This window comes from Xiphias gladius, chromosome 4 (genome assembly GCF_016859285.1).
Source record: "Xiphias gladius isolate SHS-SW01 ecotype Sanya breed wild chromosome 4, ASM1685928v1, whole genome shotgun sequence".
NCBI classification, from domain to species: Eukaryota; Metazoa; Chordata; class Actinopteri; order Istiophoriformes; family Xiphiidae; genus Xiphias; species Xiphias gladius.
The window spans coordinates 15,236,553-15,262,517 of NC_053403.1; the positions used below are offsets into that span (position 1 = coordinate 15,236,553).

At 41.2% G+C, this 25,965-nt stretch overlaps 1 protein-coding gene across 2 annotated transcripts; it reads left to right on the forward strand.

Annotated features, from left to right (window-relative positions):
- Positions 1 to 1,222: 1,222 nt before the first annotated feature.
- Positions 1,223 to 24,956, forward strand: LOC120789232 (clathrin coat assembly protein AP180-like). Of its 2 annotated transcripts, XM_040125814.1 has the most exons (22): positions 1,223 to 1,352; positions 7,780 to 7,922; positions 8,416 to 8,491; positions 9,458 to 9,560; positions 9,754 to 9,847; positions 9,957 to 10,068; positions 10,155 to 10,261; positions 10,356 to 10,397; positions 10,941 to 11,014; positions 11,304 to 11,309; positions 11,939 to 11,951; positions 12,043 to 12,176; positions 12,821 to 12,894; positions 13,158 to 13,172; positions 13,718 to 13,888; positions 15,670 to 15,768; positions 18,981 to 19,055; positions 20,335 to 20,400; positions 21,994 to 22,080; positions 23,558 to 23,628; positions 24,675 to 24,743; positions 24,858 to 24,956. In XM_040125814.1, exons 1-22 carry the CDS (start codon positions 1,223 to 1,225, stop codon positions 24,942 to 24,944), a joined length of 1,848 nt encoding a protein of 615 aa, XP_039981748.1. In that variant the 3' UTR covers positions 24,945 to 24,956. The 2 variants fall into 2 exon arrangements, with proteins under 2 accessions (XP_039981748.1, XP_039981749.1); XM_040125815.1 differs by lacking the exon at positions 18,981 to 19,055.
- Positions 24,957 to 25,965: the final 1,009 nt, after the last annotated feature.

Here is a 25,965-nt window from a genome sequence, read left to right on the forward strand (position 1 = left end):
TGTTCTGTTTGGTCTTAGCTCCTACTGTGGGTTAACACATAGGCTAGCTCAGATCTAAAGTCCCAGTCGATCATCCCAGTGGGTCTGCTTATCCAGAAAGTGTTTCACCCCCATCATCTGTCGCTCCGCATGCTGTGCGTGCAAACCCGTGTGATGCATAGCCTGCATGCAGCAGGGCATAAGCCACCGTCACGATCGCATATTAACCCTTTGGCTCACCGCGATACGAGTTTCTGTACACTGCCCCCCGCCGACCCCCCCGCCCGACCACCTTGTCGACTCCCCTTTAAGAAACGTGGGATGTGACTTGTGTCATCCAACCCCGTCCGCGCACCCGCTGCGGGAGGAGATTCTAGATGGACATATAGCTTGGCCACATAAATAAACAAACGACAGGGGGAAGGAGGAAAGGAAATTCCCTCTTCGCGAGCATCTTGCGCTGTGCAGCGTTGGCGACGCCACCGGTCTGGGGAGAGGAGCAGCGCGTCGAGAAGCGGCATTTCGGAGCCGAAGCGGACAGATCAGACGGAGAAGAAGCGCCGCGACCTGACAACCCGTGGGGACCATTGCGGGTTCCGCTCTTATTGCGAAAGCTTTTTTTTTTAATGCACTCACGCCAGCCAAAGCTGATGCCCGCTCCAAGCAAGATATTCGACCGGCCTGTAGAGTGTTGATTTAGGGCCTACAGTCCGTAATCTTCAAAAAAAAAAAAAAAACACACCATTTTTTTTGACGATCAGAGGAGCCTCGCTTGCGCAGCATTTTTCATTGGCCTGTTTTAGAAATAATTGCTGCGGGTGAGAAAACAGCTTTCCTTGCCAGCCGACTGTTACATAACCGGGTGGCTTTAGCTGTCCAAGGTGCTGAACTGAACGCCCGGAACCTAAAACGGGACACGCCGCGGGGAATTCACAACCTTGCGTAAGTCTATTCATGTCACCGCGCATGTTCTCAACGTGAGCGCACGCTTTAGTGCGAAAATAACATGTTATCTAGTGTTTTGAGCTCATCTTGTATGCGTTTGTGTGTGTGTCTGTGTGTTTTTCCGCCCACACAGAAGGTCACAGGCCTATCAGTCGGGGAAGAGGAAAGCACGGGATCCCTTCACCGAAACCACCGGGAAGCCGCTGGGTTGAATTCAATATATTTATACATTTTCTGCTTTTACTTTGTCCCGCGGTGAGCTACATCTCGTGAGGTGGTCGATTCACGCGGAGAGAAAATGTCGGGGCAGACGCTCACGGATCGCATCGCCGCTGCGCAATACCAGCTAACGGGATCAGACATGGCCCGGGCTGTCTGCAAAGCCACCACTCATGAAGTGATGGCGCCCAAGAAAAAGCACCTGGACTGTAAGTCTGGTCCTTTCTTCCTCTTTGCCACTGCATGGGCTTGCTTTTACGTGGGGCAGGCGAACAGGCCCCATACGCCGCACACGTGCGCAGACCCACATGCCATCACAATCTTAGGAGCTATTATCACCAGTCACTTGTTAATTCCCTTTGCTTAAATGGGTGTGGTACCGTAATGAATTGATGTAGCCATGGTGATGATCCCTCTGGTGACCATGTGTGTCAGCCTCCCGTAAAGATGATGGAGATTCAGAGAGAGAGAGTGAGAGAGAGTGAGTAAGCATGAGTGGAAGACAGAGAGGTAGGGAGAAAAGGTCGTATTTTAAAGTAGACTGACACATCTTCCCATTTAATTTATTTCTGTGCCGCTGCAAAGCCATGTAAGCTTTATTGTAATAGAGCTAGTGAAAGCCCACAGGTCTGGATACTGAAGGAAGTTTGTGAATCATGTGTGCACATATTAAATAAAAATTAAATTTCCAGGCTAAGGTGCTTACTAACCATCACGCAAGGTGACTTATTTGGGCTTCACATTGCATATATGCCATTGCATATAGTCACAGCTGAATAAAAGCTGTCAAACCTCACAGCTTTATTGAAACATCTACAGAGGACAGCAGGGGCCACCTTATGACAAATCGTGATTAATCACTGTCATCTACCACAAATACTGAGTCAGACCAGAGCAGGGGCATGGCATCTAGTACAGATGGTGATGGGTAGGCTAGCTGTCTCTACATGTCTTCTGGTTTTATGTTGGTCTGTGTCTGTCTGTGTGTGGTCGCCGGGCAGGTCTGGTTCTGTGTCTTGGGCTCGGACCTTATATCTTGCGATCCTCTCCCCTGCTGAATAATTTAATAATCAGCCAATGACTGCCTTGCATTATTTACACAGCCAAAGGTGACAGTGCTAATGCCAGTATGCTCCAGAGACCATTGCTTCCTGTTTCTCTGCTGTTCTCACGTGTTTGTTTTTCTGTACCCTTAATTTATGACAACACAGACAGTAGCAATGCTGATACACAAAACGAGTCTTATATGCTTTATTTCAAAACTAATTCATGAAGGTATATGGACATGTTGTCTTCCTAAAGTTTTATTGTGTATGAGGTTATGCTGTATCCATTTCTAGGGCAATTCAACAGGCTCACTGTATGTAGGCCAATGTGCTTCTCTTGCACTGGTATCTTGGCTGGAGGAAACTCCTAACCTCAAAAAACTGAAAAACATTTCCACTGAGAACAACAGGACTTAGAAATAGAGGAAATTCACCCAAAATTATAATGAATTTTCTAACTGTTGATATAGCTTAGGCTAAAAATTGGAACAAATAAGTCAAGAACTGTACAAGTAAAAGTACAAGTAAAGGCCACCTTTCAGCATGTTTGATTTATTGGACACCAGAATATATACAACCTGTCATATTTATTCCTTTACCAGCGTGACACAGTCTCTGACCCTTGGGGTGGACAGACGTGGGTGTGTGTTGGTGGTGGTGGTCGTGGTGGTGGTGCAGTGCAGTTACCATGACAACGGATTTAAGGGGCCAGGGGATGGCACTGTAATGAGAGATGGAGATTGTGAGAAGGAAGAGGGCAAATGACAGGCCAGTCGTCTCTGAAGTGCAGAGACAATCTAAATTAATACATAGGTCTTTAACCAAACCAAAACACCAAATGATGAATGTTCCTAAATGTATTTGCAGTGGTGCCTTAGTGAAGTTTGTATGAGTTTTTAGGAAGACAAATGACCATTTTGCATCCTTATTGTACGTGGAAAAATGTAAATGATGAGCAGCTGTAGTAGGAGTGGTTGTGTGTCGAAATCTCAGGTGCCATTTGACCGTTGACTCAACTACAAAATAAAATCTGCAAAGGTTATATATGTATTTATGTTTTTGCTCGATATGGGGAGGAATTTCTAATTTTCTTTTGGCGCCGAAGCCCATGTTTGATCTCTTGTAAAATGAGGCCCACAGTGCATGCAGGGAATAAAACCCAGGTGTCAAAGGTGTGTCATTTCTCACTATTGACAGTAACACACTTTCTATTGAATTTCATATTCTTGTTTATTGAGTCGTGTATTTAATGAAAAGACCGCGGAAGGGCATGTCTTACAAGTGGTCAAGAACATGTGGTAAAGAACATGTGGTCCACACAGGGACAACTGAAAGTGTAGAGTTTGCTCAAGCCCAAAGGCAATAGATTCAAATCCATCTGAGGCCATGTTTTAAATATACTGGATGTAGAAATGGGTGTAGATTATGTGTCCAGTCTGTGGTATGGTACCACAGCTAGCATCTCTAGACAATTTCTTGGCCAGAAGTGAGCTTAGTGAACGTTAGAGGTGCTGGTTCGCTTATTGTGTTGCCTTCAGACAGGGCCAAGCTGTTTCCCTGTGTTTCAAGTCTTTGTGCTAAACTAAGCTAACTGCCTGCTAGCTGTAGCCTTATCTTTAGCGTACAGAAATGAGAGTGGTATCAATCTTTTCATCTAAATCTTGGCAAGCAAGTGAAGAAGTGCATTTCCGAAAGTGTCAAATTATTGCTTTTAACATTTAAGATGTTTTACCACTCGTACACTCATACACTTCTATTGTGTGTGCGTACAGATTTCCTTAATACAGCGTACCCAAATGCATGCAGAAACACAGATAATGGAGTAGACTGATGGCAAGCAAGTGAAGAAGTGCATTTCCGAAAGTGTCAAATTATTGCTTTTAACATTTAAAATGTTTTACCACTCATGTTCTGCCATGTGGTGGGGTGTACCAGTCATTAAAAACACTGCATGTCATTTACACTCTATAATGCACTATATTTATTGTCTGGCATTTTATGGGAGCATGCGAATTCTGATTGTAAATTTTATATTTACAATGTATAGCATAATACAGTGCCCTAAAAAATTTAGACAATGTTAGCGTGCTAACAGTTCCACAGCAAAACTCGTCACTTTATAGGTGAGAAAAATAACAGTTATGCAACTCTGCACCTGTGTAAGTGTTTTAAATTTCATTTTACCGCGAACAATTGAGTATACTTCTGAGTGTCTATTATACAGGGGGTAGCTAGGGTGTAAATTGGCGTGAAACCACCTCAGAAGATCTGTCAGGATGGCACTGTAAATAGCTGAAAGCTGACATGAATTAGGCTACCTGGATCAGTCTACACATTAACACAATGTTAACCTGTGTGTTCTGTCTAATTTTATATGGAATATTCTGGCTACTACTAGAGTGGTTGGTTGTGTAACTATAAATCACAATTATGGCAGTCACACATTGACTAGAAAAAGACACACTTACACAGACGCAGTCGCACACAGACATACATTCGCACAGTGTGAGGCCTCACAGTTCATTCTTAGAACTCTACTGCCGGCCGTGGATTACCGTAAGAGTCTTTATTTAGCTCAGCCAATCCTCATTAGACACACACACAAATGCATTACTTGTCCATGAATGTGTGCATGTTTCAGGTAATGATACCACACCAGAAAGCACGGAATATAGCCTATGATATGACCCATATGGCAACACACCAGTAAACAGATATTATAAAATATCTATGTACACAGTTATTAGTTGGTATTATGAGCTGAAAATCTGAGAAAATAGCTGTGGATAGCACTGTGTCCATGATGCTAGTATGAATATTAACTTAGTAGCTGTTCCAGTGACATGACAATGTTATATAATCACATTTCAGCCATTGTTGATTGTGTGTGTGTGTGTCTGTGTGTGTGTGTGTGCGTGTGCGTGTGTGTCTCATTTGAAAAGGCTGCAGGGGAGTGTGATCTTCAGCCATTTCAAAGAGAAGTGAGACTAAATGAGGGACAGGAAAAAGGAGATTAAAATCACAGATGGAAAAAATCTAAGATTTGAAAGAGAGAAAAATTAGCCTTTGGAATAAAGATGCAAAACGTGGGGAAGTGGTGTTGTAGCAAAGACTATATAACATCTAAACACAGATAGGAGCCACAGTAGGAATACGGATTGATGTTACTGCAGTCATAATTAAACATAAAAGCAACAGACATCATCAGGGCTGTTGCTGTGTGGCTGTCACCATCTGGTCAAATTGTACCGATGGATTGCAGCAAAATTAGTTCCACAAAGATCAGACGGAGATCAGCGATTACTCTATTAAAAAACTAGATAAAAGACATTCGCAGGATAAATGCATTTGCCATTTATCTCCATTTTGATAATTAAAACTGATATTGTTCATTACATTTTTTGCTGGGACGATAATTAGATAAATCTGAATCATTATACTCAACAGTACGGGTGACAAAAAGCAGATAATAGAGGTGGTGTGAAAACAGGAAAACAGGCGTGTATGTATGGGTGCTGTTTGGGGGATGGGCAGTGACACGGCCACCATAGAAAAACTAGAACCAGTGATTAGTAATAATCTGTTTACAACCCCCCAACCACCCTAACCTTCCCAGCTTACCACCCTTTTACGACCTTGAACAGCCTCCCTTCTCTAACTGTCATATCTCTTCATACACATTCATGTCAACATAAGTGATTCTCAGAAGACACCCTGCTGTTCTTCTGAGTATCTGCTCTTTCTCTTCCTTCCCGCCGTCCCTTGCTCATCACCAAGCTGGTCTAGTCTACAGTTTGGTATCTACCTACTTCAGGCGAGACCAAGGCCAGTTCAGTGTAATGGCCTTCCTCTCCTTCCATCATTAGAGGAGGTGCCTGCCAATGTTTGCTGCATTCCTCTCTGGCACTCTCTATGGAGACACTCAGTCTTGCCCTTGTTGTTTAGCCATCAATGTCAGGGGGGGAAGACTCAGAAATGCAAATGAAATTGTTATTTTACCACCACTGTGCCCCCAACAAATGTAATATCTGTCCTTGTATAAACTTATGTCATGTGTGCCGAACATGTTTTAGGAGTTTGAATACTCTAAATAGTTTGTTAGCAAAAATCCTGAAATATATTTCATTTAAAAAATGCCATCCATCTTTTCTCAAAGCATTACTTTTCTTTGCTTGAGCAAATCCTCTTGCTCTTGCTTTATATTTGGATTTCTGTTTCTATGGCCATCTGTCTGCTTGACTCTCTCTCTCTCTCTGGAGAACTAGCACCAATAGAAACTCCCACATCAGACAAAGAATAAATAAAATGTTGATATGCTGATTTTTTTCATTTTATGAAGCCTATATTTTGAGCACTGCTTACACGCAGATTTCAAACGGTGGCAGTTTCCCATTCCAAAAATGACAGTCGGACACAAATGTTTGATGATGTATGTTTTGATTTGATCAGTGAAACCTGTCAAAATGCGCGAGAGGAAATTATTTGAAGCCTGAATGTTGCAAATTTGGTCAATTATTTAATAAAAGTTGAGTGACAGGAATTTAATTAGTTCCAGCTTCTTCAAATTGTGCTTTGCTATGTTTGCAGATATTTTTCAGTATTTTTATTAATATTGTCATATGTTTAAATTAATTTTGTTAATAAAAAAGTAAATTAATTGATAATGAAGAACTCGTTAGTTGCAAACCTAATATAGCTTCTAATCCACAGATAAACAAGTATTTCCTTTTTGTCTATCTATTTGCCTCAATCTCTGCCTAATACACTTAATATAATGTTCTCAACAGGGAAAAATAGGGTGGATTTTTTAAGTCATTGCCCGTCAGAATTTCCCCTAAGCAGTAGCAGCGGCATATTTGACACAGAGGACGAGAAAAAGTACTTTTTTTATGCTTAACAGCAGGAAGAGAGTTCAGGAAATATTCCACATATATACGTCAATGGACCAAATGAAAATGTGCCTGAAGTAGCCTGAGAATTTATAGGTGTCACACTTTTCTGAAACTTAAATCTCTGGGCAATTTCTCAATAAAACTGTGAATCAGTGTTTTCAGCCTGCAGTCTACACATGTATCTGTATCATTACTGTCCAAGCAATGTGACATAGAAGGAGTTATACGTATTCACACCCTGCTGCAACAGTGCAGCTCGTCATCGACTCGATGCAGTGTCCTGGACACTTTACTCTTGGAAACCTCTCTGCCTGTCTAAAGGTCTGAACTGGCAACCAGGGAGGGGAAATGACAAAGCACTATTCTCTCAATCCGCAGTGTCAGTGTGTGCATGTGTGTGTGTGTTTGCGTGTGTGTGGCTGCATAGGTTTGCGTGGGCTTGTGCACGCACCAACATCATTTCGTATTTGCTTCTGACTGCTTAATATTCTATTGGGCATCTTGAGCAGTTCTGCACTCAACACTTAGCTTTCACACTTAGTCAAAGTTTAATCAGAGTAATTGAAATTTTGTAGACATTTATCTAAGGATAAACTAACCATGACTTTCCTCTTACATACAAAATTGCTCCAGTGCCATCAGTTTTATCTAACCACTGTGTGAATGCCAACATTTCTATATGACTGTGCACTTTGCAGACCTGGTGTCAGCCACCAATACCACCAACGTGAACATCCCTCAGATGGCTGACACACTGTTTGAGCGAGCCACCAACGCCAGCTGGGTGGTCGTCTTCAAGGCCCTCGTCACCACTCATCACATGTGTGTCCATGGCAATGAGGTTAGCGAGTGTGATGCAGACCTGCCATATCTGCAGCAAATACTTTTCAAAGCTAGACTCTACTCCCCTTTTGTTCAGCAGTATTAGACAAACATGAAAGCTACATTTAATTTGTCACCGTTTCTTTTTTAGAAACTTTCCTATCCAAATTTATAATAAATGTGTTGGTAATTAACTGGGGAGGTTACCCCTTTGGAGAGCTGAAATTGGTCTTTTGAGTGTGGTAAAGGTTGGGCGTGGCGCTGATATTTGTTCCAGACAAATAGAAGCTTTGACCACAGTTACTCAAACAAATAAAATGAGACTTGTGGGTCCAGTTTGCAAGTAGCCATCCGATGTCATTCAAAAAGTACAGCAAAACAAGTCCTAATTACAGGTGGTAAAGTGTTTGTTTTGATGTAGTGCTCAACTTCAATTTCTTTGCTTTGCTGCCTTTGATACTGACTAGATGTCAGTAGAAAAATGTTTACTGTGTTTTCTGTCTCTTTCTCAGAGGTTCATTCAGTACTTGGCTTCAAGGACCTCTCTGTTCAACCTCAGCAATTTTATCGACAAAACCGGCTCTCACGGTAAGAACGCCTAAGTCTGATCATTTGGTGTGTGCATTCTTCAGTGTGTGTGTGTGTGTGTGTGTGTGTGTGTGTGTGTGTGTGTGTGTGTGTGTGTGTGTGTGTACGTAATGTATGTGCATAGCTCATCTGTCTTCCAGATGCGAATACTGGCACATTACTCAACTTTCTCATTATTATCTGGTAATGCAAAAAGAAACAGGAGGAGATACAAACAAAGACAGAAATCCTGCATATAGAGGGAAGGACACAAATTACAGGAGGAACGCACACGTGTAGTTATGTGCTACACACAGACTCTTATACAGTACACATGCACACATGCATGCAAATAGATTCTGGTATTTCTCTCTCTGATGTCTAATGCCATATATAAAATGAATCTCTCACATTCAAACATTTTATCACTGTATTAAAAAAGCTTTATATACAGGAAGAAAATATATATATGAAAAAATTAATTTATGAATTATTCCAGATGTGCTTAAAAAATGTTGAAGGAATAGCCATAAAAAAAGACATAATGCACAGAGTTTACTGAGGGATTTTAAAATGTACAGATAAAAGTGTCACAAATGTCAAAATTGCAGTATAGTTTGTTATCCATGTTATTGCTTTTGCTTACTGTTATTTAATTGATTTTCCCTAAAACGAAAGGCAAAACTCAAAATGAATTTAAATGTAATTTCTAGGAAATAGGGTTGTCTCAGGACAAGGAAAGCTTAGAATCTGCATCACATACTTAACCCAAAAATGTCAAGACAAATCCTAGATTTAAAAAAAATCAATGGTCCAAATACTATTTGCACTAAAGGTGGTATTATTTCAATTTGCTATTCACCCAGATTTTTCTTTTTTCTTTTTAGATCCAGTTAGCATCATTTTTCAATGGATATTCAAAACTTAAAAGAAGAGCTCTATCTGTTTTTGCTGAGAACTCTCTGACATAAATTTAATCCTATTTAGGCTATGACATGTCTACATTCATCAGAAGGTATGGACGATACCTGAATGAGAAAGCTTTTGCCTACCGCCAGATGGCTTTTGATTTCACCAGAGTCAAGAAAGGGTATGTTAACCGTGGTTATCACAGTCTGTGCTGAACGTCTCCCTCGGCTTATCAGTGAGACCTTGTCATTCACCAATTCACCTCATTGGTCAAGTGCAGTTTTTCCACTTATTTGTACTTATCTTGCACTATGTGCCATGGCTGGCCCAAACCCTGGGGAGTATCTAATCTTCTCGCTGTTGTGCCCCCTCAGTGCTGAGGGCGTGATGAGGACGATGACCACTGAGAAGCTGTTGAAGGGCATGCCTGTTCTGCAGACTCAGATTGACACACTCCTGGAGTTTGATGTGAGTCCGACTTTGGCTTGATTTCTACCCTTATTTTACTTAACAGCATTGCAAGGTGGTTTTTCAGTGATCTGAAAGCCCCTCTCATCTCTTTCCTTCCTCCCCTCAGGTTCATCCCAAGGAGCTGAACAATGGAATTATCAATGCTGCATTTATGCTTCTCTTCAAGGACCTGGTCAAACTGTTTGCATCCTACAATGACGGCATCATCAACCTATTAGGTGAGTAGTGCATGAGTACCTCTTGCTTGGCGCCCCAAAGATCACCATGAATCCGAATCTGCAAACCTCTTGTGTTCCTTACATAGAGAAATACTTTAAGATGAAGAAGAGTGACTGCAAGGACGCCTTGGAGATCTACAAGAGGTTCCTGACCAGGGTGACAAAGATTGGGGAATTCATGAAGCTGGCTGAGGTAGGACAGTCCTCAACATTACCTTTGTAATAATGTATATGTCATGACAAAGTAGAGTGGTAATGCTGATTTTGGCCTCTTTTTCATTCAACAGACAGTTGGAGTTGACAAAAATGACATTCCTGACATCAACTACGTAAGTAAACACATGTCATGGCTATCATATTTTTTTAATTGTTGTCTGGAAGGGACCAAGAGTATGATTGCACATGAATGCCACTCATCCCACCTCCCACACACAGATACACACATGCAACACACAGAAGCACCCATGTCTCACCCACCACCATCTCCCCCACCCAGTGTCTCCCCCCGGGGGTAGTGGTGGATCTAGCAGACTCAGACGATGAAGACTGTCCTTTTAAACCTCTGGAGGACCCGGTAACCACAGAAACACAGGGTGCCTTGGCTGAGTGCCTGTTTGCAGGATGGAGTGTCAGCATGTTGATCCTAATATAATTTGACAAACACGTCAGACACACAAATCTCACACATCTGTGTGTTTGATTATGCATGTGGGTATTGCAGTGAGCTTTCCCAAAGCCCTGTCACTCTAAATGCTTTTTGCTAAATGCTTTTTTTTCTGGGAGTTGAAATGTAAACAAGGACTGAGAGTACAACTCAGGAGACATGTTGACAGGATAATTTATTGATTACTCCAGTTTCGATTTTTTTTCAGGCTCCCAGCAGTATCCTGGAGTCTCTGGAAACACACATGAATGGTCTGGAGGATGCAAAGGGTGGAAAGAAGGGGTAAGAATGTGTTTAATAACATTTTTGAAATCTGAGTTTAAGTGCTCCTTACTCTCAGTATGACACCCAGTATGAAGCCAGAATTGAAGAATTAGAATCACATATCAACAAAAGTAAATGAGGCTGACACTGGGGAAAATCACTCTTTGTTTTCATGAGATGTGTCACTAAAAAACTTCCATAACCAAGAGAAATGTTGAGAACAGGCCTATATTGGTGCTATATTTCTAAAATTTCCGTTAACCCTTCCTCTCTTTTATCCCCCTTTATGTTCATTTGGAATCACCAGTGAAGGGTGAGCATATACTATATGTTTTGTTTGGAGTTTACTAACTTCTTAGAAAACTGTGCAAATATGTTTACTGCCATTTCCCCCCAAGGTAAACTTGCCCTTTATTCACATGTGAATTACCGTTTGAAGGTGATCTCCATGTGAATAGAAGCATTCTTAACATTTTGCACCAAAACTACTGTAAATAGGTTCACATCTGGGAATGTGTGTATTGGTGTGATCACATGTGTGAACTCTGCAAGAGACACATGTTTTGATAAACAGTAAGTCACATGTGTATTATCACATCCTGACATCCAATGTGAATCAGTATATGAAGGGTTTTGTAACAAAGTTAAAATGATTAGTAGCACAAAGTTAAAATATCAGGGCATTTTTAACAATCTGGTGCTTCAGATGATTAGTTTCTTTTTTTCATATTGTGCATACATTGGCCATACAGTGTATTACTTTGGAAATTAACTCTTCATATGATCACATAGGATACAATCTGTCTTGTATATCTGTCTGATTTCTTCAGTTTAGATTTTTAGACATTTGAAAATAGATCCCTCAAATAGTTTCCAGTCTTTATCACACAGATCTGTCCCTTTTCAAGCACTTACGATTCCCTCTCCTCCTCCCCTTTTCAGGTCTCCAACAAAGGTAAGATACACATTTGATAAAGTCTATATTTTTGCTAAGTTGTTGCAGTCTGATGAACCACTGAAACGGGGCTTCCCTTTCTGTGTTCCAGGGATCTCCGACAAACAACGTGTCTCCAACATCGACTCCGGCCAAATCTTCAAACGCTGTTCCCGCACTACAGCCTCCTCCTGGGGACAGTGCTGCCGCCGCTGCTGCTCCCGCTGCTCCTGAACCAGCCGAAGAGTAAATGACTGGTTTCCTGTAACCTCTCTTTGTGTCGTCTCGTCCTTGCCTTTCTGTGACTTCAAGTATTTAGTGTGCTACAGATTGATAAACCAAATATTTGAAAATCTTTTTTGGCAAAAAGTGGTCCTTGCAACACTTAAAAACCACACCTTAGAGCTCATTTTGTAGCTGTAGATAAGCTATAAAATTATTTCCACAACTTTGATCCAGACTGAAATATCTCAGCAACGATTAGATTCATTGCCATTAAATTTTATACAGACATTCATGGTCCCCAAAGGATGAAGCCTGTCTTCTCCTCTAGAGCCATGAAGTTGACATTTTTGGTTTTGGATGAAATATGTTTACAAGTATTTGACTGATTGGAAACAGGTATTTGTGGTTCCCAGACGATATATTCTAATGACTTTGGTGATCCCTTAACCTGTCATCATCATTAAATTTTTTATCTGTCCAACACATTGGTTAATGACCAAATACCTGAGAAACTGACAATTAATTAAGCTGAAACTGGGTACTTAGAACAACAGAAAGTAAAAACATTACATCCTGCAAAAGATCACAAACTGAATGTTGTTCTCTCTCTCTCTCTCTCTCTCTCTCTCTCTTTCTTTCTGTAATGTTTCTGCCCAATTCTCCAGTTCCTTGTTGGACCTGGACCCACTGTCCTCCTCGGGTCCCTCAGCACCATCAGCTGCCCCCACATCTTGGGGAGGTAAGTCTCTCTCCGTCTGGTCAAATCAGCTGCTGGTTCATCTGTGAGAATGCACATTAGTTGTCAGCATTTTCAGTATATTAAGCCACTGTGAATATAATGAAAAATGAATTTATTATGAAAATGTACATAAAACAGTCCATCTTGATGCCTGGGTTTGTCATTTGAAATTCTTACATTTATACTGATTCTTGAACTAATACACTTAAATTGACTTGAATAAAATATGTATTTTCCCTGTTTCCTGTTTTCTGCTTCCATAGACCTCCTTGGATCAGGTGAGTGTTACTCTACTCTCTACTTCACCTCCAGTGTCTAGTCTAGACTAGTGTAGCCTTAAAACATCCTCCAGGTTACCTCAAAGTAATTGATTTTCTTTTTCAACAAATTCTAATCTGTAATTGAGTTGACCTGGAAACAACATCAATGTCTTAATCCAAACTGAGCTTTCAGATAGACTTTAATGTACCAGTGTCACATGTTTACCTCCCTGTTTGTCTCCTCAAACTGTTCTCTTTAGGCTGAGTAGTCTCTTTGTTTCTCTCTGCCTTCCCTCTCTTCCCTCCCTCCGCATACTCCATTGTCTGTTTTCAATGGGGGCTATTTTGGTTGGTTGTTTTTAATTTGTTGATTATGACCGTATGGTGTTGGATAATTTTTCCAACTGTAATTTACTTAAAATTCCTAAAATTCCAAATTTACCTTTTGCTTTTGTTCACTGTCTTTTTGAACGGTGACTCAAATGGTTATTTTTATTGCTTTTTTGGGGTTTATTTTGGTGCCTTTCGTTGGGGATTTTCGAACACCCCGTTGACACTCGCAGAAATGGGCGATTCCTTGCTATCTGAACCCACCCTCACGGCAGAGCCCGCCCCCTCCCCTGCAGCAGCAACGCCCACTCCTGCAGCAGCAGAACCCGGAGTCTCTCTAGCTCCTCCCACTAGCACAGCAGCCGCCACCTCACCTGGTGCCGCCAATATGGATCTGTTGGGAGGTCAGTGAGCTTCCAGAAAATTCTCTATGAAAGAATCACTCTGGGAAGCTCGACCCTAAAACCATCACACAGTATGATAACACAGACATGCATGTCCAAACACAAACAGTATATAGACAGAACTTTGCTGATTTATCAACGGTATTGTCTGTATCCTGCAACCAAGGTTACATCATCAACAGCAGTCAACTCTCACTGATGCAGTGATGCACACCTCCATCATTTTCAGCTATCTGCTACCTCAAAATTATGGACCCCCAAAGTATTCAATATAAAATGAATAAGTAAGTTATTATGAAATAACACAATTAATAAATCGTGTAAAATAAATAAAGGAACTAATGAATTGTAAAATAATTTTAAAAGTCCTCAGTATAGTCAATATTACACTCAACGCATTATTAAATTTGGTTCTCTGACCCCTTGCTGTAAATAAACACTGTAAACAGACACAAAAATGTACCACCTAGTATGTTTTGCTGAACAAGGCTGCATATGCTACCTACTTCGCTGGCTACCTAGCTAGACTGGGTTGTCTAGGTTGATGTTTGGCTTTGATTATTAGGACTTGGCATCAAAGTGGAAAGACAGCATCAGCAGTTTTAGATAGCTTCTTTTAGCTGGAGTGACTGAAAACATTAAAAGTGTCATTGGGGAAAATGACATTATGAAATAAGAGCAAACTTTTGAAATTAAACCAATTCAACTTTTACCATGAAAGTAAGAATGATGACTAAGCTTTCATAATAATGAGTTGAGTTTTAATAATTACTTAAATTATTTCACGAATTATCTGGTTATTTATTAGTTTTATACAATTTATTCACATGATTATTTATTTTCTGGTGAATTATTAATTTAATAATGACCACCTTGGGGCTCCATACAAAATACTGTAGATCCTGATGATAATATACAGAAACACATACATACACACATACACAAACTTGTACTTCTATCTTTGTGAGGACACTCATTGACATAATGAATTCCCTAGTACCTTTCCCTAATCTTAACCATCAAAACTAAATGTCTGACCCCAACCTGACCCTAACCTAATTCAAACCTGTACCCTAAGTCTTAACCCTCAAACAGCCCTTTGAAGGCGTGTCAGAAAGTGTGGACTGACCAAAATGACCACACTCCAGAGGTCTATAACTCAAACTGGTCCTCACAATGCATAGCCATACAAGTACACACACACACACACACACAAACACACAATAATCTTCTACAAATATTACACATACATTACACAGACATTTCTGCAATATGTAATTATGTACAGCCAAACACTCACGTTCGGCCTGCACATAAACATACTGCTACACTCATTCTCCACATGCATCTTGTTTGATAGGCAGATATGCTTTCCTCTGACCTCAGTGAAAAGCAGTTCTATCAAACCCTGTCACATGGCTACAGCTACAGTGGGCAGCTGTAACACTTGTAGATTTCAGGCTTATTCTGCTCTTTATGCAGTAGATTAATCCTTTCTGTAGTGCCTCCTGTCTGTGTTCCCATTTATCAATTCACCTGTCGGTCATTAATGTCACATATCAATGTTGTACGCTTCAGTTTTTTAGAGTTCAGTGTGTAACGAGTGCTGATTACTTTCTGTGTTCTACTTAAATGCTGTTATCTTACCTTTATTTTCCTGATGTTCTCTTTTCCTCCTCATGTTTCTTGACTCCTTGTTTTCTGTTTTCATCGCTATTTCTTTATCTGTCTCTGTCTATCTGGGTGTCTCTGTCCTCTGCCGGGGTTTGTGTGAACCTCAGATGCCTTTGCAACACCTGCTCCTGCCACCGAGGCCTCAGCAGCAGCAGCTGAAGGTGGGGCTGCCGCTACGTCTGCCCCAGCCGCCAACGCGGGAGCTGGTGGGTGACTGAAAGTCTGTCTGTGTGTGTGAGTGAGCATTTGTTTGTGTCAGTGGTGGAAAGTAAGTACGTACATGTGTAACTGTATGTAGTGATTTACACTGCAATGCAAGAGCACTGCTGTTTCTTTATTTTCATGTCTTCTACATGGATCATGATCTAGTGATGATGTTGAATTTTCGTCTGAGACATGCAGCTTTAGCTTCAATTTTTTAGCACGATAGGATGTATGTAGCCATCAAGTGTATATGTAAGACTCTTTTACACGGTTCTTGTTTTAAAATAATTCAGCTAAAAACATTAAAAAGCGGCTGGAGACAGAGTTATCAAATCACTGAGGTTACGTTAGCTTAATTACCTAGCTAGCTAGAGCAGTAATTTCAGCCCACGTTAACATTGTAAACTGCATATGTGATGTGCGAAAACATAAAGCTTGACAGGCTCCATAACAGAGGTCTGGGCTTAGTGAACTGTCAGCTTTTGTACTTTACTTGAATTTTTTTTTTTTTTAAGGCTACTATATTCTCGTACTCCACTTCAACTCCAAAGAAAATTGTTTACTTTTTATTCCACTAAATTTATTTGAACTTTATCTAAACTAAATTAACCATATTTAGCTAAATTACATTACAAGTCTACCCTAACCATCTACAACATTAAAAATCTGCTTACATACATGAATGATTAATACAGCAATAAACCAGTAGGCCTTTTTTTGGAAGACATTTTGACATGTCATAGTAGAAAAAACACAGGCGGTAATAATAAAATCAATAATGACTGAAATCCACTGAGCTGCTTCAGGGTGTTCACGCTGACTCACTGTCACACTGTCACAGCTTACTGGGACACTTGAAGGGAACCACTGTTATGATATTAATAACACCTTTGCTTTTCCTACTGTGATATACACTTATAACATAGTGTATTATCGATAATGTTACAGTGAATTTCTTGTCAAGAGTTAGATGATAATACTGATACCATTGTTATATCATCATGATAAATATGAAGCTACAACCAGAGGATAGTTCACTTATGTTAGACCTGAACACTTCTGTTTTTGTACGATTAAACAGATTACCCATAATGTGTTCAGTTAGTAGTGAGCTTTAGAGGTGCTGGAGGGTGGATTTTCCTACCTCTCGAGAGAAACTTGATAGCTGTCTCCCCCTGTTTCAAGACTGGAAACTGAGGGAGCAGTTAGCAGTGTGCTATGCTAAGTTAACCAGCTGCTGGTGGTAGCTTCCTTTTTACTGTACAGTCATCAGAGTGGTGTCAATCTGCTCATCTAATGTCACATTCACATTCTCTTCGGATGGTCCCTCTTCCGCCTTCGGTGTGTTCATGTGCTTTTAAGTCGGCATGTGGAAACAACACGGATGCTGTAAAGAAGATGTGTTATATGAGCGTCCCAGAGATGTTTCTGCACTACTACATTCCCCGAAACCACAAAAATATTGCTTTGCCTCTCTTGTCATCAAGGTTACTGCTAATAAATAACTTTTCTAACTAAACTAGGTTATTCTCCGTGGACGGAGACTAATGGTTAAAACCTAATACCACATTACATATCAAATGTTAGCAAAAAATTAGGTTATACATGAATTTGCACCATTAATCAAAAGTTTCTTACCATCAATCAAACATTTAGTTTCATCCACCATGTTTCTGCATATATGACTTCAAGAAATCAGCAAGTTGTGTACCAATGTTCACCAACTTTCCGAGTCGTTGTTCCGACTTGAAGGGGGGCGTTCACGTGAATTTTCCCAGTCAGGAACAAATTTTTCCGGTTATTCTGACACCACATTAATACACTATTAAATTTAGCAAGCAAGCAAATAAGCGTATTTCCCAAAATGTAGAGCTATAATTTAAATACATTTAGCATACTATGCTCTTTACTTAAGCAAGACTTAAAATGCAGGACTTACTTTAATGGAATATTTTTATACTGTGGTATATTGCTGCTAATACTTAAGTAAAGGATGTAAATGCTTTGTCCAGCGCTGGTTTGAGTGTCATGGCCATGAACAAAAATGACTTACAGAACAGTTTGTGTGGGCAACGATGCTTGCGTGTGTATGTGTGTATGAGTGAATGTGTGTGTGTTTTAGTATGCTTTTATTGTTAGGCTCAAGTTGTAATCAGGTTTTCATCTTGAGGCTTTGTGTAGGGACAGAAGGCGGACCGATTCACTATTCATTACTGCTGGTGTCTGGACAGCGCTATTGTTGTTACCATAGCGACTGAGGACAATGCTCTTACTTGTCTCTTATTTTTTGGCATCAGACGATTTGTGCTTTTTTGTGTTATGGAGAAGGTTGCCTGTTGCAGTTAGTGGTTTTAGTTGAGGTTAAGTAGCGGTTTGGTCCTTAGGTTTATAGACTGTGAAGGACTTGCTGCAGTTGTTGGTCACTTTTTTTCCATCACAAATGCTATTTTTAGTGATAAATGTTTCGAATGACAGCAGGAGTGTGTTGGAGCTCTGCATATTTTTTCTCCCTATCTTTCCGCTCATATGCTTTTTCATTTCTTTTTCCTCAGCTTTCATGATTATAGCAGTATTTTCACTATCATCACATGAAACATATGTCTACCTTGTTTTGTATTAAACAAATTGTCTAACATTCCACCTTCCTCTCCATGTGTTACACCCCCCCCCATCCCACTTGTTCCCAAAAGACCCCTTTGCTCCCTCAGATGGTAACATCAATGCAGCATCTTCCGGTGTAGACCTTTTTGGTATGATGACAGTAGAGAATACTAACCTGGGTAGTTCGCTGGATGCCTGTCTTAGCTCTATGGTGCCCCAGCCCTTCCCCTCACCTTCCCCTTCACCGCTCTTCACCTCTGCATCCAGCACCATCACCACCACTGCAACCATTTCAGCTCCTGTAGCCCCCAGCGCTGACAACCCTACGACTGACCTTTTCAGCGGTAAATGTTAGACTTGTGTGGTGCGGCACTAATCTCACTGTCTTGTCATATTGACTGGCAGCTTCCTGGCTCCCTAGTCTGCTGGCCATCCTCTCCTCTCTCCTCTCATCACCCCTCTTTTGTTCTTCTTTATTGATTTCGTCAGGCTAATGTGCACATATTGAAGACCTCTTTCACTTCAAAGTGGCTGCTGTGTGTAAGCATCACCACCATTTTCAAGTGTTTGAGAAGTTTAATATTCCTGTCTCTGGGTGTGCATGTGTTTGTAGATCTCTTTGATTCCAAGCCAGACACGAGCTTTACCAAAGCAGACCCTGCTCCCAGTGTTAACTTGTTTACAGCAGGTATAAGGTATTACACCCAGTCTGCCATCTCCTGTGTGCTCCTACTCTATAATCCTGTCTTGCCGTGTCTGATTTTTCAGCTTTGTCCTTGGCTTTGATCGGGGAAGCAAAAAAAAAGAAAATGAGATTGCTCTCTTATGGGTCAGCTAAAAGCTATTGAACTGTCTGAATCATTTACTAAATCACTCTTACCTGCTCTCCTGTTCCAGCATGTGCTGCGTGCACTGCATTAGCAGTTGATAATTGTGCATTATAATGAATCACAGTCGATAGTTTGTGTGTATCTGTGTGAGTGTGTTTGGGCTATAAACATCATCTCTACCTTGCCCTCCCCAGCGGATTTGTTCAGCTCCCCTGCCCCCATCCTCTCCTCCGCACCCCCATCCAAAACCGACACGGGAGCCATCATGAACCTGTTTGGTGGTGGGTAACTCACATGACTGCCTGCTCTCACTCTGTCTCCCCTGTTCCTGAAAGCATCATCGAAGACGAGGAGGACAGAAAATGAAACAATTGATATTGATATTTTTACCGTCAGGTTTTTCCTTTATGGTCATAACTACAGTTTGTTGGTGCATACTGTACATTTTATATACATAAGCTCCATCATTTTTTGTTACCAATTTAAATTAACAGATTGCCTTCTTTGTGGGTAGATCATGGAAGTAGTACAACCAGATACCCGAGATGAAGCTTGGTCATGTTTATATAATCAAAATATTTATGAGCTTCAGGTAGTGACTTTGGCTCAGGAGTCTTGTGTTTTATTTTGTTTTTTAGACCTTTCTTCCCTCCGTAAAGTGCTTATTCAGTGTTTCTACAGTATTATTATCACAGTTAGGCTTGTTGGTACGTGTCCACTGGAAAGAAAAAAGAACAATGAGAACAGATATTACATTGTATGAACACGTGTGTATTTGAAGATGCTTGTGGATGCTTTTCTGTGACTGTTGAGAGAGTATGGCATTATGATAAGAGGTGTGTGTGTGTGTGTGTGTGTGTGTGTGTGTGTGTGTGTGTGTGTGTGTATGTGTGTGTGTGTGTATGTGTGTGTGTAAATTCCAAAAGCACTGTTTCCCAATTTTGTTAAAAATGAATGTTATTCTATATTTATCCCTTTAGCCTTCCTCTCTAATTCTAAACACTTTGTTTGGCTTTACCAGTGTGAAGCTGAAGGCTGATTATTACCCCTTCTTTGCCCTTATGCTGCAATGGAAATGGCTCAACCTACTTTGACCTGGCATGGTATGGTTTGGTATGTGTTGCGTTGACCTGCCAGAGTGCACAGGCGGAGAGGCCTCCGCTGCTGCTGCTCCTGCTGCCCCCGGTGCTGAGCTCATGTCAGGTAAAAACCCATTAATGTGAAGTGCCAGCCTGCATGCATTTGTGTACAGTCGAAGGCATACCAACATGTTGCAAATCTGCATTTCACTGAAACACACTACTGCAGATATTGTAAATTCATTAGTAAATGCATGCTGCCTTGTCGGCCTTCTGTCCATCTCGTTTAATGGGGTATATTGTTAGAGCCAATTTGCTGACATCTTTCATTTGATTGTTAACAAGATGGTTGTTATGTAATGTGGCCATTGTTTCTATTAACTTAGGTAATGGTTATTGAAATAGTTTACTGTTAGCTGTTCTGCATTTCATTTGATTAATAACCTCGTACTCACACAGAAAAATAGATTTCATATTTTTTGTACAGGAAACTTGAGTGTACTTTTTTTTTGGCTACTGCTTGTTGTTGGTTCAGTGTCAAAGTAAAGTCACTTTTGGGTCCTATGGATCCGCACTATGTCCATATATGGTCATTTGAGCATCATCATTGCCTCACCTGTTTTGCCTAGTCCCACTGCTGTTATTAGTTATTAGGGAATTCCATCCGGTCTTCCCCACATTACACGACTGTACAACTGGCAAGCGTGGTAACTGTTACCTTGGAAAAATGGGCCCCGCTAGCCTGGTTCTTTGTCATATCCTGTCCTGTGCCCTTGGTCTCCATGTTATGTAACTGATGGTCTGCAATACTACTGCTTTAAGGCGTAACCCTTTCTTTCCCCCCTCTCTCTCTATCATTTGCACAATAATCTGTCATGGTTTCATTGTCACCCGCTCCTTTAAAACCTCATTGCATTTTTTTTCTCTCTCGGGCATCTCTGCTTTTTATTTTCTTCTCTCTCTCTCTTTCTCTCTTCCTCACTCTTTCTCTCCATCTGGCTCTTGGGCTGGCTCATTGCTTGCTTCCTGCCATTTGATTGGGTGAGTTTCCTTGCTCCTTAACACGCTAATATTCCCACAGTGCACTGCTGCATTGCAGTGGTGCAAGGCAAGCTCAGCTGCACTGTCCCTTCCACCACTAGATGTGTGATGGTAACAAAGTGTGTGTGAGGTAGCAGTATTATTTAGTGCTTTTGTAGCATTTAACCCAGCTTCATTATAGCTGCAGTGCTTTTTCCCTCATCATAACTCCTGTTGCATTAACACACATACAGTAAAAAATTCAAAATTATGAAGATGAGATATTATGATGGTAACATGTAGTACTGATTGTCACATATTTGTAACAAACTCAGATTTATATTTATCCCACATATATTAAATTGCAGTTGGATTAGTTCATATTTTCAGATTGCAAATTACAGTAGTAGTAAGCAGCTGACCTGACCAATGTCTCCTGTAGCAGATATGACTATATTAATGATACTTAATATCATATTTTATGATATTAACTTACTCTGCATAGTAGTTCAGATTCCAGCACTTCCCTCGTCTCTCTGTTGTCATGGAGACACCTATTGGTTGTCATGGTGATCCCCTGTAGTAAGGAGGTCTGCTACTGAGTTTGAGGATAACTTGCACTGAAGGATGCTAATATCTCCCTCCTTCTCCCCTCATCTCCCTCCTTGTTTCCCCCCCTCCTCCCTCCCTCCTGTAGTATTTGATGGGCTAGGGGATGTCATGAAGCCCACTGTGACCCCTCAAGCGGGTGATGTTGACACCTCTATGGCTAACATGGCAAGTAGTAAGTAGTCAAATAGATTTATCTGAGGCAATATCATAGATTGAAGAGAATAGTTCGGCATTTTGGGAAATTAGCTTGTTTTTTAAAGAGTAAGAGGAGAAGATCCATACCAATCTCCGCTGTGGGCAATAAATATGGATTTAGAGCAGGATGGCGACTAGCTTTACTATAGCATACAGACTGTAAACAAGGGGAAACAGCTAGCCTCTCTCCGGAGTCCTAAAATGCACCTACAATCACTTCTAAAGCTAACAAATTCACATGCTGTATCTCGTTCCTTAGCTGTGCTAGCTGTATGGCTTGAAGGACGGTGATTCTAGCCTGTTGGTTGGTCATTCCACCGCTTTGGTCCAGACTGAAATGTGTCAACAGCTGTTATCTGGGTTGCCATGAAATTTTGGTATATGAACTCATGCTCCCCTCAGTAAGAACTGTAATATCATTGGTGATCCCTTTACCTATCATTTAGTACCATCATCAGGTCGTGATTTAAATTTCCCCATTCCCTTGTTTATGAAAAAGGCATTCTCATCAGTCTCAGCTGTACTAAAATCTGGCATCAGTATTGTGAACATATTAGAGTGCTGATGTTAGCATTTAGCTGATGCACAACTGTGCCTGACTACAGCCTCACAGAGACACTAGCATGGCTGTGGACTGAAAGGTAAATGGACTGTACTTACATAACGCTCATCAGCCACTCAAATCGCTTTACACTAAATGCCACATTCAGCCATTCACACACATTCATACGGCACTTTCTATACATATACAGACACTCACACACCGATAATACATCGGGGGCAGTCAGGGTTCAGTATCTTTAGCTTCAACATGTGGAGCCGGGGATCGAAGCACCGACCTTCCGGTTAGTGGAGGACCCGCTTTACCTTCTGAGCCACAGCCGCATGTCTTGTTTGTTCATAAAGTAATGTACAAATTACAAAGTAATGTAATGCCTGCACAAAAGTGCTGGGTGTACGGACAAATTGTTGTTCATCTGGAGAGAGTTACAAGTAAAAAACTATCTTGAGTTGTAGTTTTTACATTACTTTTTGAGAATGAATTAAACAAATATATACAATGTGTTTATTAGTGAGCCCTGGAGGTTTGCTAGGTAAAGGTTTGAACTTTGGAGAGAACCAGACTAGCTATTTCCCTTTGCTTCCAGTCTTTATGCTAGGCTACAGTAAAGAAATCGCCTCCTGGCTCGAGCTTCATACTTCAACTAACAGAAGTGACTGGTATGGATTCTTCTCCTCTAACTCTCAGGAAGAAAACGAGTAATCCATTTTCCCAACATGTTGGACTAATGCTTTAATTCACCTTGTCTTGAAACTTGCAACTTTATGGCATCACATCCTGTCTGCTTGTAATAATGTCAGTAAATGAAAACAGTGATTTTGCAGTACTTCTCTTTCTCTCTCTCTCTCTCCCTCTCTCTCCCTCTCTCTCTCTGTCTCTGTCTTTGTCTCAGATCTCACTATGGGAACCGCAGCGGCCCCTCAGGTAGCTCCCCCCAGTTGGGGTGCTCCCATGGTAAATGTTGTCTGTGTCTTATAGCATGGAGTGGAGCCGCATGGCAGCAACAGACAGGGCATACCTTAGCGGCAATCACAAGCATTACCTTCATCTGGCTCTCCAGGTTCCACGTCCAATCCCAGAACTAGGAAACTGGGAGATTTATAACAGACTTATAACAACCTTAATCAAACTATAACCTAATGGTGGAATTTATTTAAATGACAAATCTCATGGAGCCTCTCACAGAGCACATGCACTAGTAGTGAATGTATAGAAAATTGTCAACAGCAAGGGCAGACATTTAGGCAGTTTTATCATGCAGTCTGGTTCAAAATAATTTTTTATATTTCTGGAATATGTACTGGAGAGTGATGAAGTGGCCAACGATAGTGCCAAATTAAGAAGCTGTTGCTTGGAAACAGCTTCATCTTTTCTTTTCCTCCAAAGTTTATATTTTCTGGTTCTCCCCCTCATAGCTGAACTCACTCCTTGATCAACACATTTGCTTCTTATGGATATTTCAGTTGTCTTTTTGGCAACTATGAATTTTCAACACTCATCTGAAGGCCCCCTTGCAGCAAGCTTCCCCTCTGCGCTCTAGGTCCTTGTGCATGTGTAAATAAAGGATGCAAACTCATAGGTCAAGGCAGGGTTTTTGTTGTTCCATGTCTGTGTTCATTTGGTGTGTGTCAGTCTATCTGTTTTCACCATTACTTTGTTACTAGAAGACATCTTAGCATTGTGTTCCGTGTTTTTTGACGTGTGTGTACATTGTCTTGCAGTGTGTGTCTGTCTCATATGTAGTGTAGTAACATCCCAACTCCTCCTCTCCCTCCCCAACCCGGCGCACCTTTAGTCCGTAGCCATGGGTGTCCCTCCTTATATGGGGTCTCACCCCAGCTTCAGCATGGTAAGACCACCAGTCCGGTCCAGTCCATTTATGTCCCTAAACCAGTCTGGACATTACTGGACATTGATGGGCAATGACCCCCTTTAGGTTGCCCTCACACCCATCAGAAGGCCAACATTGTGTCTTATTGTCTCTTTCCTCTTGTCTGTCTCTGTGTAAGCCTGGAGCTCCCATGATGCCCATGGTGAGGCCAGGTTTCCCTGCCACCGGAGCAACCCCTGGAGCACCGGTAACGCACTCATTCTTAAATGGATTATACACACACTTATCAAACATTCGTATCTAAACGTTACAGCTGCTTTAACAAAAGAAGCTTCAGTGCTAAAAGTACATATGTCTGCAGATGTCTCCCGGAGTGGCCCAGAGCCCCAGAAAGCCTCCACCACCGAGGAACGCTCTGGATGACCTCAATATTAAGGACTTCATGTAGACTGACTGACCCATAAACCCTCAAGGTAGGCATGCCTTCTCTTTACTTGTAGTATGGGTTACCGTGAGCAAAGCTTGACGCTGCAGTCATGCCTAGCTAACAGGATTAACGCACTCTGAATGAGATGTTCGTCCAGTGGCTCCAACAATAAAACGGAGGGGTCCCTAAATGATTAAAAGGGATGGCGTTTCCTGTGAAATACTGGATGCTGTCACCTCTTTGCGCCTCTAGAAATACTACTAATGAAACAATCTATGGAGGAAAAAATTATTTTTGATTCAACTGCTCACCCTCCATGTCCACACTGAACCCATAACCTGCGACAGATGTTACACAGACATAATCTTATTTTAAAAGGGAACTTGTAATAAGGAGTAGTACTCTGAGTCTGAGAGTCTGAGAGTATATCCTCTGACGATGTCACTGAGATGTCTCAGCTTGGCCTTGCAGGCTGCAAATGATTAAACAGGAAGTCTATGTTAAAAACTGCAGGCGGGGAATTTGAACGATGTGGACATTTGCCAGGCTGGGAGGGTCCAATGAAAATAAAATAAATTGCTATTAGTGGCATTATGGGAAATGTAGGATCCAGAGTCTTCCAAGCTTGAGCCTCTACTGCTTCAGTTTTGATCATTCCTGTCTCTTGCAAGTCCCCTTACTTCATGGAAGTGCAACAGTAAATTGCTGGAGTGCCCCTTTAAGGGAGTACAAACAACAAAGCCTGGGAATTATTGCATTGTTTGCAATTTTGCAGGTGTTGAAACCTGAACATTTGAGCAGATATCTCACCATTTTTGAATTTAGCTCCTTGCTGATTTTTGACTACAAATTCGACTATAAGCTACATATTTCAAAAATCTGACATGGGCTGCGATTCTGAACACAGTTTTTGTTTCAGTGTTTCTGAATCTCCCTCTCTGTCTGTAGTGGGCCAAGGGGTGTAGGGTGGAAGTTGAAGTTTACTTTGTGAGTAATCAAAGCAATATTTTGTTTGTTGGGTGGGGGAGGTAGCCCATGTTCC